This window comes from Python bivittatus, unplaced genomic scaffold (genome assembly GCF_059951505.1).
Source record: "Python bivittatus isolate LINGU-HERP-01145 unplaced genomic scaffold, Pbiv_v1 ctg000700_np1212, whole genome shotgun sequence".
NCBI lineage: Eukaryota > Metazoa > Chordata > Lepidosauria > Squamata > Pythonidae > Python > Python bivittatus.
This window is the reverse complement of record NW_028277098.1, coordinates 2,738,837-2,758,065: the sequence shown is the minus strand read 5'-3', so window position 1 is coordinate 2,758,065 and position 19,229 is coordinate 2,738,837. Positions and strand designations below refer to the sequence as shown.

At 38.0% G+C, this 19,229-nt stretch overlaps 1 protein-coding gene across 1 annotated transcript in view; it reads right to left on the bottom strand.

Annotated features, from left to right (window-relative positions):
• PRRX1 (paired related homeobox 1) overlaps positions 1 to 19,229 on the bottom strand; it is a 73,085-nt gene that overhangs the window by 11,699 nt on the left and 42,157 nt on the right. The window contains exon 2 of the mRNA XM_088153440.1: positions 3,407 to 3,582. Coding sequence (XP_088009566.1) covers positions 3,407 to 3,582 — 176 coding nt within the window. The remainder of the gene's footprint in view (positions 1 to 3,406; positions 3,583 to 19,229) is intronic.

Sequence of the window (19,229 nt, the reverse complement as noted above, 5' to 3'; positions counted from 1 at the left end):
CTTAGAAATAGATAAGATAGCCTCAAATTGATCTGGTGAGTGTTTTGGGCTGCAATATGGAAATGGTTTGTCATTCGTTTGTCATTTGACTGGATGCTATTGGAAAGGGAGAGAGAAAAGAAGAGGACTGAACCACGGCTCCCCTGTTCCTCATAGGAGGAGAACCCTTTGGATAAATAATCAAATCTAATGGAACGAGGCTATTCATATTCACATCAATTTCCTAGATTTCGGAAAGGTTTTCATCCTTAGTTTTGCAATGAATTGCTTTTGTACTCCCCTTTCCTGCTGCATTTAAGAAGCTATTGTTTCTACTTCTGAACTTAAAAAGTGAAATCTACTTGAGAAAAGGCAAGGTAGGAGCTGGTTTAGTCAGTGCCAGCATTTCATGGTTGGTACTGTACTTGGCCAGCAGTTGTAACTGTAATAAGGAGAAAAGCCTCGTCCTGCTGTGGAGGTGCTTCCCAACTGCCTCATCTATTGCACTGATCTAGTTATCAACAAGCTGCTAGAGCGGGATCAGGATAAACACCCTATGAGCAATTCCATCCCCTGCTCTTCAAAATAATGTTGACAGTTTTCAGAGGCTTCTAGCCATCACCTTAGTGAATGCAGCAAGCATATGTTTCTAAACTTAAAAATAGACTGGGCACCCCTCTAGAAACCTCAGTAAAGTCCACTGCTTTGAAAGATTTTTTTTGGCAGCCCTACTTGGCTTAGAACATGCCTATGCTATAAATTCAGTTGGAAACACACACATAAATTTTTGACACATTTCTCATTCCCCCTAAATTTCTTCAGATGGTTAAAGCAGAGAAAGTTTGTAACTCCTTCTAGAATCTAATAGTTTCCCCCTATTGTGGTATTTTATAGATTAAAGTCTACTGCAGAAAGATATTCTACAAAAATATGAGTACTGCTACTTCTTTGGGACAAGCACTCTGAGCACAATCCAGCCCAAACAAAACACATTTAAGCCCTTTAGGTTTAACAGGAATTATTTACACATGGCTTGTTGAAATCACAGGAAGCCTACAATGACTATGTCCAGAACATTTATACATGGAATCCCACACTGAATTGTTTTAATTGATTCTGTTGAGCCAATATATATAAAATACTATAGAATTCATTTATGTAACATCATAATAGGAAGCATCCTCCAAATAGATGCTGGATGAGACTCATTGTTATCTGAAATGCTGTCCACTTCCTACTACTGTAATTTCACTACTCAGACTAGTGAAATTACAAACATCGCTTTCTGATATGGCAACAAAAAAGTTTGCCACTTATGTAATTATTCATCTGATTTAGCTTCAAAGCCACTGGTTAGATCTGATGTCTAATTTAGTAACTAAAAGAACATTGCAATTTCTGTTAGTTATTTTCTCTAATGGAACACTTCATGTTGAAGGAACAAATAAAGTCTTGTTCAGCCACCAGTCCTATTCCTGGTTAACCCTGCCAAAGCAAAATTTCCAGTTTCTTTCATGCACATGAGTGAGATTAAAGAGACACTGGAGAAAATGCTGGCCATTATATCTGCTAAGTAGAAATGAAAAGCTTGTTTTTAACTTCCATAATTAATGTTTTCATTCCAGGATAGAGGTTGCAATTATCCGTAACTTTCATTTTCTTTTCTAAAGTGCCTGTTTTATTTATATTTGTATGTATTTGTTATCTTTGTTAATGTTGTTTAAACTAGTGCAAGCTTGAAGCTCACATAAGCTTTTGGGAGGTTGGAAAGGATCCATCTCAAGAACATCAGTATTACATTATACTGTAATGTGGTGTCGTCATGCCATCTCTGTAAGAGGTCTTCCTACCTTGGAAAAGAAAGGCCGTACAGCAGTAGCTGCTGAATCCTGCAGGAAGGCAGGACACCTTTAGATTCAGAACCTGAATGACTTCGTAGTAAAGGAGGATATTTGAACCTCTTCAAAGGAGCAGGTAATGATATTCTCTCCCATAACTATTTTAGTTTATGAAGAAAATGTTAGGACAATGCTTTTCAGTAACTTTGCTCATCTTCTATGACGATGAGGCTATGGCATTCTGTGCATAACCTACTATCTGATTTACATTAGAAATCTAAAAATGGGAGGTTTCTAGCTCTTAAGGCTGGACATTTATGACAGGAAAACATATAGAAAGATCTGTAGTGAGGGACTGAGTTTAGGTGCCCTGCATAGTTTTAATTTGTCTAGCCACGGTGCCCTAATCAAACACTTACCACTTATTTCATCCTTGATCCTTGAAAACTGCCGAAATGTTGATCTCAGAATAAGACATTTAAGTCAACAACTTTGTATATAATATGACAATCTATAGAAATATTGATATTCATAATTAAAAACATTATTTTAAAAAACATTTTAGCTTAAAAAAAAAACAATCTGATCAGTGAAACTATTTTTATATGTGAAACTATTTTAAATGTTCAAGGACTCAAATTCAAATGTTCTTGTTGTAACAACCTGATGACACTGTTAATACTTTTGGTTGTAACATACATCAGCTGAACTTGAATGGATATAATGTATTGGCCTGCCAAAAACGTGATCCAAACTCTACCCTTGTCCCTGATCAGCCTAAGCCAAATTTTGAGACAGCTGCTCCACTATATAGGGAGGCAGGGATAAAACTAAAGGATAGCCTCTTCCCCCCACCTGACTGCATATGTCTCTTGCAACCATCTGTATCCACAATATAGCAATTCATTATTACACACATTGTTCTGTCACACTTTTTTGTTCGTGTCTATAGCAAATTTCCATATACATTCTGATGTAACTGAAATAAAATACAGGGAAGACAATATCTACATTTATTGCTGACTGGAAACCTCTTATAGACTTTTTGCGTGAAACAGAAAAATGAACTTATGATTTATAGTTTTGATGATTAGGCAGAATAGATTATAGAAAGCAGTGAAGTATATGTGGTAGCCATAGAGTAAGGGGTAAACTTAAAATCGTACTTATAACTGCCGTAAAGAAAATCGGAAGCGACTTCTTTGAATCTTTTTTTCTTTCTTTTCCATTTTTTTTTTTACTTTTCCCCCTCTCTTGCACTTTTAGCTTTCTCTTTGATTTCTTTCTCTTTCTTTTCTTTTCCTTACATTATATTGGTTTGCATTAGTTTTCATTTCCTTTTAAAAACCTTTAAGAAAATTATATTAAAAAATGAAATAAAACATGGGGGATGGGGAAATCAAAATACATTTTAAAACAGTAGAAATAGAAAGATGGCACTTTTTGAAGCAAAAACTTTTTATAGGCACTGAAAGAAAGGAGAATGTGTCTACCTCTGTGTTTTTGTTTTTTCTTTTGAAAAAAATAGGATAGAATGAATGAGAATAGTAAGCCATCTGCTCTGTTCTTTGGGGTGCTGGATTCATTACCTGGACCCGGGCCTCGGTGAGGTTGACCCTGCGTGCAAGGTCTTCCCGTACAAAAGCATCTGGGTAATGTGTCCGCTCAAAGACTCTCTCCAGGGCCTGAAGCTGGCTGCTGTTGAAGGTGGTTCTGTTTCGCCTCTGCTTTCGTTTCTTCTTCTCTTCAGAATTCAGTTGGTCACCTGGCAGGCAAGAGAGCAGAGAAATTGAAGTGGGGAGGTGATTCAGGAGACTGAAGAATCTCTCTTTTCATCAAATACATGGCTTTTAGAGATTAAGACATTTAAAAAAACTGCCTGGCAATTAACAAGTGAGGTCAGATATAATCCACAACAGCAGTAAAACAGAACAACATGCAATTTTCCACGACTGTTCTATGGCTCTTCAAATGCAGGTGGTCTTTAGCTATGATGACATATGAATGGCTGCACAGTGTTTCAAATGCATCCCCCTTTGTTGATTGAGTGGAAAAGCAGTATTTTTCTTCTCAATGACTTTAGGGCTCAATCTGTCCTTATCAAAATAATTTGGACAACTGAAATAATATACACAATAAGGTACCAGCACGCAAAGGGAGTGCTATATACTATTAACATTAGTTACTCATTATATCTATAGATGCACAGCCTAGGATCAGTCTGTTTTGTGTAATAAACTCTTTTCAGGACTTCATAACTTGTGTTGCAAATGGGATCAAGACCAATAGTATTTTAATAGTTTTTAAGCTTCTTTGCAATGCTGAATTTTACCAACACTTGCCCTTTAAAATCTTTGTGAGCCAGAAAAACTATTTCAACTAAAAAAATACTTTTTAATTTTGATCACAGTTGCTATTAGGCAGAACATTTATCAGCCTGGCTTTTGTGAATCACAGAAATTTTCCCACAGTGCTTGGTGCTATATAAAAATATTACAACTGATCCATATTTACTGCCATTCAGTGAAAGTTGTAAGTTATATGCCATCCAAACCCACAAAATACAACAAAATGTTCTAGCTGTGTTAATGTTTCAAAACATCATATGTGTACAAGGGTGCATCAACGGTTTACTATTTAGGCTAGACTTCATTTCCAGGTTCCCAGGCGAGCTGTAACCGAGAGTTTTTTCACCAATGTGTCACTAAGAAAAGGTGGACTCAGTTGGGGTACTGAAACTACCAACCAACCCAAAAAGACCCCACTGTTTATTTATCGGATCCCAAATGTGTGAATTACAAGACTTTCACATTTTTATTAGCTTTAGTTTAACTGCATAAAAATATAGACTAAGCTTAGACAACAAGGCAGCCTCAAAGAAATAGTTACAGTAAGACTGAAGGTGGTAGGGATAACTTAATGACCAGATGCCCCCCCTTATATATTTCCAAGTGTATGTATTTAATACATTTATATGTCAAAACAGGACATTCTCTAGGTGGCTTGCAGGAATAAGAGTTAATGGTGCTTTTTTAAACATATGTGTTATCTGAGAATTGAACAATCCATAATGGTTTTAACCTCCCAAAATGTGTTTTTTCCTAACACAGAATCCCAAGCTGAACCTATGAATGTTACTAGCTTGTCTGGGCTATTGAACCAAGTAGCCTCAAACCGGTAGGGATAGCCAATATTGGTATCAATAAAAATGACACATGCAATTTCTATAATAACAAGGGCAAGTATATACATTTTTTGTCAGTCCTGCCCACGTAGAACTGAGATTATGGCTATATTATGCTTCAAATGATGTATATCATCAACTATGATGGACTGGATACAGTATCCCCACTCCCACCCCTCATGACATGAAGAGCAATGATTACTGGCTGTGTTAAACTAAAACTCAGGAACTGCAACCCAAGATTTGGCTATTTCAAATCAACATGTAAACTTCATCAGTTATAAGTGAAATATCTTTAACTGGTTCTCTGCTTGGTACCCTGTTCAAGCATTTGAAACTTTTGATAGATGCAACAGATGAAGCAACCATACATGAAACCAGAAAGGTAGTCAGCAATATTACTCTGTTGTTGCACAAACAGCACAAGCCTTTGTGGCACTTAGAGTCTAATACATATTATGGTATATAGTTTTGTGAATTGCAGTCCACTTTGTCAAAGACTTTGTTGTGTACATTCTAACTTAAGGTTCCCCAAAATCTATTCAGGGCTGTTCCCAAGCTAATTTAACAGCTCTCTTGTAGCAATGAGGATTTAAGAAACAACAACTGATACTTCCTTTGGGGAAATACCACACTGGTGGGAATTTCCAGCTTCAGAGAAACTGGGAGGGAAGGACTGCTTGCATGTCAGTTCTTATCCTACTTATTTTCACCCAACCTGACCTTTGCAATATCCGCAATAGTTATAGCCTGCAAACGAAATGCGAAGAAACATTTAGCATTATATTTAATTTGAGCCTAATTCCCTTAAATCTTGGGCTATCTTTTCCTAAGTGGAGATCACAAACTTTGCTAAAGGAGAACATACCAGAAGGATGAAATCCTCCTCCTCCTCCTCCCCCCCCGTCTGTCTGTCTGTCTGTCTCTCTCTATATATATGTATATTGGTATGTATGTATGTATGTATTGGTTGAGGTGGGGAGTGTGATGTTAAAAAGCAGTTTCCAGAACTGATCAAAGGGTCTATTAATCAGAAGGAAAAAAGGCTGAGGATATCAAGGGTGAGTTCCATATGGCCCCATGTATCTTAATCACATAAAAAGGGCTAGATGTCTGCTAATGTACAACAAAAGAATTATAATTTTCAGACTTTTATTTTACACTGTTAAAATTTCCAGAGTGAAAAAAAGGGTTTGGAAAAAAAGGATGTATGTGCCTTCTTTCCATTCCTGATAAAATGCCTCTAATACATCCCCTTTTGAGGAAAGATATACACATATACTGATCACCCTATTATTATCTTTTGAGAAGATCAACATTTTGCAAAGGGCAGAAAAGATGTAAGAAATTATTAGTCAAAGAAAATGAAAGCATGAGGTAAGGAAAGAAATGTATAAATCTAATTTATAATTTACCAACAGCACTCATTATACCTCTCCATTATACCTTTCTATACTTACAAATCATCCTGACTTCTATCATCTCCATATACATTGCTTTTTTGTTAATACAAAACAAAGTTTAATCCTTTAAACTTCTTGCCTTTCTTTTCCAGAGTCTCAGTAACTCCACTGACCCACTACTTCTTCAGTCTTCCCCTTCCTTTTGACCCATTCAAATTTCCTTCATACATTTGTTCTGTGATTTGATCCTCATTCATCCTCTGTATGGCAAAGTAATGCCAACATACACTTTGTGCTGCTCAACCAATTTTGTATTCAATTTGCTTCTTTGAATAATCATTCCACACAGCAGACCACATATTATCCATTACTTTTCTACTAGCCTTTCCATATCTAAAAATTTCTCCATCCATTTTTCCACCTTTAGTAAAAATTGTATCCAGGTATGCAAATTCATCCACTTCATCTAGTTTTTTGCCACTGATAATATGACACTCCATTTTCCCTGTCAAATACAACTACCCTGTTTTTTGATATATTGATCTTCAGATTCTTGTTGCACTGAACAATCTAATGTTTACTGCAAGTCATTCAGATTTTCATTCAACATGACATCATTGTATACAAAGGTACATGTGCATTCGTACCCTCATCTGATACACATTTAATGTCACCACAATCATTCCTTAATTAGCCATAACCATATCTATATCCGTCAACACAGTAAAGAACCAAGAATATCTGTACCTACATCCTGCTCAGTGTTGAACCTTTTCCTAAGCAATCTGTTTATACGCACACATATTTTACCATCATTAGATACCACTATTACTTTTTCAGTAATCAACTTTCAACATCATATTCACACAAAACTTTCTGTAATCTAAATCTAATTCAATTTATCACATGCTTTCTCTGTATCAAATGGATAATAATAATTCTTTCTCCAGTTCACCCATTTCCCAATGACTGCTGAAAAGCAAAAATCTGAAGTGTGCACCTCTGCTCAACATAAAGCCTTAGTGCATTTTCAAATTAATACCCTTTTGGTAAGAATTCTTCTATACACCTTCCCAGACACACGTATTAGGCACGCCAATTTCCCTGTATTCCCTGTTAATACTCATTCTTGCTAACTGTACCTTTGTTTAAGAGAACAATAAAAGGATTCTTCCAAATAGAGCTTATACATGTTCAAATGCAAATAAATAAATAAATAAACAAACATGCTTATATACACTGCCACTCCATAACCAAGGCATGTCCATACATTAACATTTTTCCAGTTACACCATCTACACTGCAGTCTTACCATTTTTCAACATTCTCACAGCATTTATAGCTTTCTTTACATTGATCTTTATTGCCACTAATATTTGCAGCTTTTGTTTTAGTTCACTTCTTCAGTATATCATTATCATTCCCATACAAATCTCTAAAATACTTCTTCTAGCACTCCCTCATTTGAGTTTCATCCCAAAATTGTTCATCACTTTTATTTTTAACATGCCGCTTTTTAGCCCTCTACACCCACTTCCAAAACAATGTCTATTGCCATCAAAATTGCCCTGCATTTTTTCTGCCTCTTTTAATCTTAACTGTACCTTGCTCTTAGTTACAAAGAATATAATCACTTTTCTTCTCTTACTCCTCATATATATTTCTCTTCATTTTTATAGCAATCATGCAATCAAATAAATTATTTTATCATCCACAGCCTCTTTTACCCCATTATTCTAGCAAACATTTGTTTTCATTCTTCTACTCCACATTCTGTAATACAACTGTTTTCCCTCCATTCCAAGCAGTTTCCACATAATCTTCCCTTTATGTCATTGTCCATTCATTCTGTTAGGTGCCTAATCTGTTTCCAAATACTTTTTCATACAGGACTTTTCTCCCATGCCCATTTCCCCCCATTCAGAACTTCCCATCACCTAGTATCCTTCACTATTTCTATCTTTCATCATAAAAGAAAATCAATCATGCTATTAGATTTATATTCATTTCTTTGCATGTATATTCATTTCTTTGTTTATGCTTAAACCAAGTATTTGAGAATAGTAGACCTTTTTTTAAAGCAGATACTTACCAAATAGTCCTTTTGATTCAGGTCTCTAAATAACCGTCCCTTTTCTGGCACTCTTTCAGTTCATTCCCATCCACCCATTCATTCATGTCACTTTTCCTTGGATGCATTCAGAATATTGCACAATTTTCCTCCTAACTAATCTCTGCTTTGTCCATTATCACCATTCACTGGAATGTACCATGCAGCTATCACCAAGCTATGGATTCCTACTTTTACAAACATTTACAACTATGTAGATTACATCAACCTATACCTTCTGATGAATGAGTTCACCTTTTGATTCATAATTAAGCCTTCACTACCTTATATGTATTTATAAACTCCACAAGATCAGACCACCTTCAGATCTAGAGTACTATATCCTTCTGCTTTCTTTTAGTTTCACACACACACACCCTCCCTCTCTCTCTCTCTCTCTCTCATTTCATTTGTTAATTCATACTCTTTACCATTTGCTCTTTTTATATTCCAAGTTCCATCTTCCATATGCCATGGTCTTCACCAGATGGGCTCTTAGATATTGACCAGAGACATGATGAGAAGCAGAGGCCAACTGAAGCTTTCCCATAAAGATTTTTAACAATATAGAGAAGATTAAGATTAGGTTACCAACCTTAATCATACCTGTACAGTATGCAGCTTTCACTGCTAATATACTATATTGATCGGCGTTGACTAGTATGGCAGAAGTGCAAGTAAAGCAGTGTTATCTCAAGCACGCTTTTTTTTTTTTTTTTGGTCTGCACTCAGTCATTGCTGACCCTGCAGTGACTGCTTGGACGAGTCCTTGCAGTTTTCAAGGCAATTGTTTTTCAGAAGTGGTTTGCCAGAGCCTCCTTCCTAGAGCAGAGCCCAGCTGGCGAGTGCAGGAGGCGGGGTTTCTGTTGCTTCGCGCCCTTTTCGGGCACGCGCGATTCTTCACGCTTACCGGCAACTGCTCCCAACTCCTTTTTGCAAGGCGCCGCCAGCATTTTTCCTCCCACCGGAGTGAGAGTACCCATTTATCTACTCACGTGAGTTTTTGACCTGTTGGGTTGACAGGAACTGGGGAGGAAACAGGAGCTCACCCTGTTTAACGCGAAGGCTGGACTCGAACCGCTGAAGCGTCGACCATTTCTGGCCGGCAACTTTCAGCGTCATCAACCACACTATTCTGTACAAGCTAGGATTTCAGTTTAGGGCTACTGGGTAAGCCAAGACATTGTTGCCCATATTCTACCACATAGGAGGAACATGCAAAGTATTGATACACACTGTGTGAAGGAAGTAATTTTAATAGAGGAAAGTTTTATTTGAGAGGATAATCAGGCATACTATGAAAACCAGTTGTTCGTTTCCTCCTCCTTTTGATACTGGCTGCACCCCTCAATTCCTCTGGAGACTCAATCAACTACGATAATCCTGCTTAATATATAAATTATGGTGTTCACATTATTGTATGAAGTTGTTTACAGACCCCACGTCCTCCACCCACGCATGAATAGGCCAATATTTCCTCCCATCCCCCTGGCACACAATGCTTTCGGATTTCTTCTACTTATAAGAATATTTTGGGAATGTATAAAGAAGAAATATGATTCTATCAGAAAGGATAGAAAATGCCTTGTGAACAGAGAATACACTGAAGATTGTCAAAGAGAAAATCTAGGTTTCTTGCAGGCCAACAATAAGATCAACAGTATGGTGCTGAATCAACTCAGGTAACAATAAATATTACCATAAAGTCATCCTCCCCAGTCTGGGATCCTCCATTTCTGTTGGGCTAAAACAACCCTAATTCCTAACCACAATGCTCAAAGACAAAGCTCACTAAGAATGCTGGGAATTAATCCAAAATCCTAATCTCTTCCATCCATGAGCCAATTAAAGCATTAAGTGAAGAACAAGCAAAAGCAGTATGTGAATCTGACATTTATGCACGTTATACAGATGCAAGGAGCCAAACTTAGCTGCAGGTCCATGCTTCCATATATCCAGTTGCAAAATGCAGTAAAATAAAAATAGGCAAGTCATCTGTTCAAGGAATTGTTCCTTATTGAGGGTTTTTTTTTTTTTGGTTTTGTGCTTTCAAGTCAGCCCTGACTCCTGGCAACTGCCTGGATAAGTTCCTGCAGTGTTCTTGGCAACATTTTCAGAAATGGCTTGCCACTGACTTTTTCCTAGGGCCGAGAGAGAGAGAGAGTGGCCAATAGTCACCCAGCTGGCTTTGTACCTAAGACAGGACTAGAATTAATGGTTTCCCGGTTTCTAGCCCAGTGCCTTTAACACTATACCAAACTAGCTCTCTATTTAAGATTAACAGCATAATATTCCTTTTCAAATCAATCTGCAATACAACATATTTCCATTTTATTTTTTATGCACCCTGTGCATAAAGTAACTTTAATTTGATCTCTCCTTTAATTGTTTTTAGATTTTATTGTTATATAGTTCTTCTGTTTCCTTTTTATTCTATACAGTGGTACCTCGGGATACAAACTTAATACGTTCCGTGACTCTGGGCGTATCCCGAGTTAGTCGTAACCCGATGCAAATTTCCCCATAGGGTTCAATGTAAATCCGGTTAATCCGTTCCGCCCTCCGAATTTGGTCGCACCCCGAAGCAAATTCTCCCATAAGGTTCAATGTAATTACCGTTAATCTGTTCTGGCATCCGTGGACCACGCGTCAGGGGTGGGAAAACGGCCGTGCGCCGCGTGGCACAGCGGGAAAACGGCCGTGCGCCATGCGGCGGGGCTGGAAAATGGCCGGGCGCGGCGTGGTGGGAAAGCAGCCGGGCGCGGCGCAGCAGGGCTGGAAAACGGCCAGGCGCGGCGTGGCGGGAAAGCGGCCAGGCGCGGCGGGAAAACGGCCAGGTGCCGCGCAGCGGGAAAATGGCCGCGGACCACGTGTCAGGGGCGGAAAAATGGCTGCGGACCACGTGTCAGGGGCGGAAAAATGGCCGCGGACCACGTGTCAGGGCGGAAAAATGACTGTACCCCGAGGCAGAGTTCGCACATCGAGGTAAATTTTTGCGGCCGGAGCTGGTCGTAACCCGAAAAGTTCGATAGTAGAGGCATTCGTATCCCGAGGTACCACTGTATATCCAAGTTGTTATTATTATAGGCAGCATTTAGATTAAGTTACTCATGAGAAGTACCTTTGCAATTAATGAGACAATTACAATATCTAATTTACATCCCATTATTTTTTATTTTGGGCACATATGGATAGTCTGAATGCTATCTGTGAATTCTAGAAACAACTTTGATTGATTTATTGACTTCATACCTTTCATCCAGGAGCTGGGGAATATATACAGTGTCTCTTCCTCCTCTACTTTTACTGCCACAACAGCTACCATGTCATGTGGGCTGGGCCCAAAGTCACCCACTCAGCTTTCACGGATGAGGAAGGGCATGAACCTGGGTCTCTCTAGTCCTCATTCAATACTTAACATTTATAACATGTTGTATATAAATGTCTAAAATAAATTCAATACATCACAGAATATTCTAATGGACTGTCAACTGTGATACATGTAGTCTGCCATTTTATTGTAACCTTACAGTGAACCTTATTTTGGAGCTCTTTATGGAGAACATTATCTCGGAATTTGCATAATGAACTAATCCCATGGAGTAATGGCCTGGTAGCTGCCCAAGAGTTGGGAAGCTCCCCTTCAGTTCAATGGGTCCTGTTAAGAAATCTTGAAAGAATAATTGTGCCTATTGTTTAGTTTGAGAAGTCACATAAAGATATTTGAGGAAAAAAGAATGACTTTTATTGGGCTAATATAAAAAGCTATGGGATCATCATTTTTTTCTGGCTGATAATGTTAGAACAAACAAAATAAATGCCTCTTTATCTTTACTTTAGAGACAATCCAGAATTAAGAGCTGAATTTATAGAACAAATTATATGCATATGATGAACCTCCATTAAAAATACTCTCTTCAAAAAACCTCTCAAATTCTTTGATTCAAACCATATACATATACACACACACACATACACATTGTCAAAGGTGACCAGCTATTGTAGGAACCAGCAAGAAAAGCTTCTAGTACATTCTTCCGTATCTGATAATGTATTATTGGCCATAAGAACTCATAATGAAATCATTAAAATTGCCATAACAGCCTTTGTAATTTTTTAAAGGCCACAGAAACAAAGAATCAGAGGCTCATGGTTTTTTTAAAATGATGCCAGGTATTGAAACTGGGAGACTGTGAGTTCTAGTTCTGCCTTAGGCACAAAGCCAGCTGGATGACTTTGGGCCAGTCATTCCCCCTCAGCTCTAGAAAGGAGGCAATGGTAAACCACATCCAAAAAACCTTGCCAAGAAAACTGAGGGACTACTCCAGGTAGTTGCCAGGAGTCAAAAACTGACTTGAAGCCACCAAAAAAAAAAAAAAAAATTGAGGTAAGATGCAACATCAGTGTAAGAGGTAGAAACAGTATCATCTCAAATATGGATACAGATTTTCCTGAGTAAAATGACTTTTGTTTTTGCTAAACACAATAAGGGATGCATTTATTTTTCCCTGTGGAGCAGAAAGTGAGAAAGGAAATTATAGCTAAAAATAATAGTAGACTATCAAATCTAGCATTCAACCTATATGCTAAATATATATTAAGGGAACCTGAATTGGTAGATGAGCATGATTTCAAAATAGGAGGAAGAAACATAAATAACCTGTACTGTGCTGATGACACTACTCTGATAGCCAAAAATGCAAAGGATCTGCAAGTTCCAGTAATAAAAGTCAAGAAGCACAGTGAAAAAATGGGACTGAAACTAAATTAGAATTGACAGTGTAGATATTTGAAGTAGTTCCTGCCTTTTAGGAGCAACCATTAACAGTAAAGGGAGAAGCAGTCAAGGAATATGCTGCAGACTAGCACTTGGTGGCTAAGATATTCAGATGCCATTATGTGTCTATACCTACAAAGATCAGAACAGTGCAAGCTGTGGTATTCCCTGTGACACTCTGTGGAAGCAAAAGTAGGACTTTGAAGAAGCAGGATAGAAAAAGTATTGATGCTTTTGAAAACTCCTGAGAATAACATGGACAGCCAAGAAACAAACAAATGGATCGTTGAACAAATCAACACAGAGTTCTCATTCAAAACACAAATAACCAGGCTCAAATTATTATACTTTGGATGCATTATGTGAAGATCTAGCTCTCTGGAGAAGGTGCTAATGCTGGAAAAGGTGGAAGGAAAGAAAAGAGGATGGCCAGTAGCAAGGTTGAGGGACTCAGTTTCAGCAGCGATGGGTACACAATTGGAAGGCATAAAGGACCAGGTTAGGGACAGATTGTCATGGAGAAAACATATCCATGTGGTTGCTAAGAGGCAACACTGATTTGATGACACCTAATCAATCAATCAATCAATCAATCAAACCTAGCCTGGGTTTGTAGGCTCACATATTTGGGTTCTGCAGATTTTTATTTTTTACAAAACCTAGATTTATTAATTTACATTCTGATAATTAGTTGCTACAGAATTTGAGCTTGTTTAGCAAGCAAGGAAAAAAAGGCTTATCTTGCTGTCATAAATATGACAGAACTATTCCACACTATAGAGCTTGCTTCTCCAAGACCATTGCCCTGGATGGACCAGACATTCATGTGTCTGAGCTATGGGAATTGCCCCCCCCCCCCCCCCGCTGGATGGTTTACTAGCTGTTTAACAGTAGGGAAAACAGCAATGACAGCAATGATAATAGCAGGGAAATTGAGGAAACCTGAAAAATGGGTCATAGCAGATATCCAGATGTATGATGTTGTGCTTGATAAAATTCACGGCATAATAAAACTTAAATTTCTTCCACTAAGTGAATTTCCCCTTTAACTGTCCTTTTTATTGTGACCTTTTCCAGCCCAGCCTTATCATTACTTTGTCTAATAAAGCTATTGTAAAGAATTCTAAGTATTAAACACGCATACATAATTTTACAATATGTTCAGCTCTACAGCAAGAAAATACAATATGCTGGGAACACAGCGACCTCATAACCCTGAAGGCAATCTCCATAGTAAAGTAAGACATAAAATGGTCCCTTAAGTATTATTATAGGGTGGAAGCAAAGCACAGGCACACACAATATTAAACCTTCAGCTGGGAAAAACAAAAAACACAACACCCACTCCAACAGCAAAATAAACCACTTCAGGTCAACCAAGATCTTAACTGTGCAAGCCACTATGAGTGAAATGATTAACAGCAGAATGAAATAATCCAGCTGAGCTGCCAACTTTTTTTCTGGCAGAAGCTGCTGAGCTTTTGATAGCTACCTGACCAATAGAAATTCAACAGCTAAACTCTTCTGTTTATTAAATAATTGCAAGACATTGTACGAAAATTAGAACGAATACAAGTTTTTGCCTCTGACTAATGTGCTAGGGATGGTGCCCCCGTTCCAAGAATCAGTAATGGAGCCATAAGAAGCCTTTTAAGATATTTTTCACTTGAAGCTTGCAGTGATTCCCTTGGAGTGATCTGCAGCCTTTCTAACACATGTTAATTTCATATTTAATCTGGAATTTTGTATGTAATTCGATTTTGCATGTAATTCCACCCTTAGGGATTCTGTAAAGTAATCCTTGGGAATATTTTCCAGGAATGCAACTTAACACTGCTTTTACATTTTTGTATTTGGGTTAGGGGGACATTGTTTACAGCCATTTCAGCTCAACTGAAAACAAAGGTGGGATATAAGCTGAATAAACAAATAAATGATACATAAGAAAATTCTTCTCCCAATCCATGAAGGAGGATTGGGGTGCACTCTATTTTGCCTGCAGATTCTGGATGGGAGGGCTGGGCCTGGGTTTAACAACATGATAACAAAGGAAAACATTTTACCTCAGCTGTTCATCATATTTATGGAGATGCCTTCCCCTGCATCTGTCTATTTTCATATTGTGCGAGAACTGTTAAATCCAATGACAGAAGGGGCTTTAGAGAACATGTTCTGGAAGGCTGGTTCTTCTCTGGACAAGAGTGAGCATGGCCACACCCAGAAAGGAGAACTGGCTCATTCTACTTCCTTACTGAATAGTCTGCACACAAGATAGCAAGAAACCATAGAGTCTATGAACAAACACTAATTGCACAGAGCATACAGTAACTGAATATTATCTGTGGCTGGCTACAAGGAGAAAAAACAAAAAACAAAACCCAAGCCTTTCCTGAATCCAGTAGTAATCTGCTTGTTGAGTTACTAGTCTTGAAGCAACATAAACTTAACTTTTCTTAGCAAACACAGCATTCTATACAATATCTGACATAGATTGTATTCACACTGCATGTTAAGGCATAGATTGCTTAACTATGTGACTTATCACAACTAGCTGGGCTTACACATCATGCAAAACAATAAACAATACTTTACAAATCACAATAGTTGAATTCATACATGATGCTAAATCAAGCCATTTTATAACTGAGCTATACTGAGTTTGCAATCCAATTGCTATTACTGAGGAGCAAGCCCCCTTCAACACAGGGAACTTCTTGATTTTCAGCTCCTCAACGCATAAGAATGAAGGACAGTGATGTTCAAGAAAAGCATTTTAAAATGTAAACAACCTACCAAAAGCAGTGAAAATTTACTAACACATTCAGTAGGTTGCTCCAGCTAAACTAACTTACAGGCTGCATCTTTAATGGATTTTCAGAACAACCCAATCTTAAAAGAATCAACAGTTTCAACTAGGGACAAACATACCTGGTGTTCTGTTAAAAATAAATAGCGTTTATAGGGAAGAGAAAGCAACTAGTTGGCTGGGGAAAGCATTGGAAGAGATGCTTCACAAGGCCCAGTAGTACAGGCAAAGCATCCTTCCTCCAAGGGCTCTTCAGAGTCTTTCCCAGATTGCAGGCATATCATGCACATGCATAGCTGCTTCCACTAGGACTGCTGGTGAAGTGAAGCAGGTGTGCATGCGCATGCATGTGGAGACAGCCTAGCTGCTATGTTGTTTCACAGTTAGTCTTGGGTCCAGAATAGTAGAGGCAGTACTAGCTGATCAAGTGAGCCACTAAAGCATAATACCTAAGAATGCGAAACATTTGTCTTCTCTTTGGGGACAATGATGGAACAAGGCCAAGATAGGCCCTATTATCATAATCTATTGAAATAACTTGTAAATTCAGTTATTCACAATAAATTGCATATCCTGGAGTCCTGCAAAAATATCCACAAGAGCTGCAGAACAGCTTTTCAAACTACTCTATCGTTAAGCAACAGGCTTAAAGGAGGAGTTCAAACACCCAAGGCAGACAGTCCCCATAACAGCAAACCTGTTTCTTTGTTATAATGGAAACAGTCCCAAAGGACATGATCACTGGTTCTTCTACTCCATAAACATCACATCATTCTATAGCATCTCTTCCCATTCTGAAGATTCTACCATAACAGGTATTAGAAAAAAACTAATCTGTTTCACCCAGACAAGGCAATCCAAGCCCTAAAATCAGTCAGATCAGGATAAACGGAAAAGACTTTCTTACTAAGTTCCAGCTCCCATTGCCTCTGCCATTCTTCTCTAATCTCCCATTGAAGTCTGCATTTGATCTCCAAAGGAATACCCACATCAGCATGACATAAACACTCCTTAGATATATAATCTAATTTCCGTTCTCTAAAATATCTACATAGGCTGGAATCCAATTGAGATGAGTTGAAAAATCCAGTATCCACAGTTCTTTATTCATTTAGCAGTTCATTCTTACATCCATCTTGACAAAGAATCAGATAGCATTACTGCTCTTTCAATTCTCAGTCCATTCCAAAGCTAACCACACTGTCATTAGCTAAGCTGATGTAATTAAAAGACAACTGAAAGAATCAAAATTCTTACAAACTCTAAAAGCAGGAACGTAAAAAGCTGCCACTTTCCCAACACCATTTCCCTTGAATCATCAGTATAAATGGAGTATTAGTGATCCGACTGATTGCATATATACTGTTTTAATTTCTCTAGGCCAAAGACATGTTTTCCTGCCCCTCATATAATTTATCTCCACCATGATTCAGAGGTATCCACATCTATGTAGGAAAGAAAGCCTCCTTCCTATAAGGAAACTGCATGTCCAACTTAGTAGCACTTAACCAAGAACAATTTCTTCTTACATGGAAATTACTCATAGTAGCACCTGTTCCAGAGACATTAATAAATTCCCAACATTTATTCCTAAGCTTTCCTGACTATGCCTCAGTCTACACTATAAACACAATTGCCTCAAAGTTAGAGGCCATTTCCTTCTTATTCCCTCTACCACACTGCAAGGGGTGGTAACACACATTAGTCTTCGAGTCTTTGCTTTAATAACATTCAATCTTCACAACAACTATTTTGAAGCCCATGCGTTCCATCTCAAGCTAATAACAGCTCAATAGAACAAGCAACAAAATGTCTTTATCAGTCCCCCAAGATTCAGATGAGGATTATCCCACATACAGAATAGGGGGCTTCCAAGTCAATTTTGAATCCCAATGCACACAGAAATTTAAAGCTCAATACCAACACCATCTTTTTATTTTTTATTTAATAAAGATTCAGTTTTAATCCTCTAGGCACTGATTTCATGTAAAATGGTCTTCAGTGCTCATTTTGCACTAGTGAGTTATAGCTAGAGTCACAGTTCAAACTATGCACTACACACTTAAATTTATAATGTTCTCTCAATTAAGAAATCATAACACCATCATAATATTCTATTCCAAAAACTCAATTAGATTTAATTCATAATATAAACCAATCTTCCATATGCCTTTCCGACATCTAATGATATGGCTGTCAGAAAATCTTTACGAATCAAACATTTGCCAAATTTCAGTTTCAATTCAAATAATGTGATATTTTCCCTACCTGCAACAATGTGCTTTTCTCCTGTCCTTGGGAGGGGAGGAAAGCATGCCATTTTGAAAACCTGGTAACCAATGCAACACACTCACGCCATGCATTCTGGACCAGCTCTAGCTTCTGAGTGGTCTTCAAGTTCAGCCCCATACATGAGGTGACCAAAACATAAGATCCCCAGTCCAGAAAAGGGCAAAATTGGCACACAAGATGAATATATGCAAAAGAAGCTTCTTGGCTACAGCTTCCACTTGCTCTTAAAGAGGGAGCTGTGAGCCCAGGAGGACCCTCAGATTGTGTACCAGTTAAACCACATTCAGAACCAAAGATGGAGAATCTCTGGCACTAGAACAACCATTCACCCATAACCGTTTCATCCTGTCAGGGTTTAGTTTAAGATTGTTCCAGATGAGGTTTTCCAGGACAAAATATCATGTTAATTGTATTAAAGCTGACCTATTAAAATAACACTTTGATGACAGCTCCAGTTTGTACATAAGTATATTTTACATGGTACATAGGTAGGTTGTAGATGGTCTACTTTTTATGGCAGGTACTAACATGATATTTTGTCCTGGAAAACCTCATAAAATCCTAACTGATTAAATCCTAACTGAAATTCAGGTGACTGTATGAACACATCTGTGTGATTCTTGCCAACATTGTGGTAGTAGTTTGTCATTTTTCAATTCCTTCTTTTCAGATGTTTTCCAACGTTCCGGTCCGGTTTACAGTCCTGTATTACCTGATATTCTCTACTCCAAATCCTAAGCAAGTTTCATGTTACTTAAGACCTCCTCCTTCATTAGCCAAGTTTGGTTATATACTGCCACTTGGTGTGACACCTATCTTTATCCATGCCTAATTCAGACT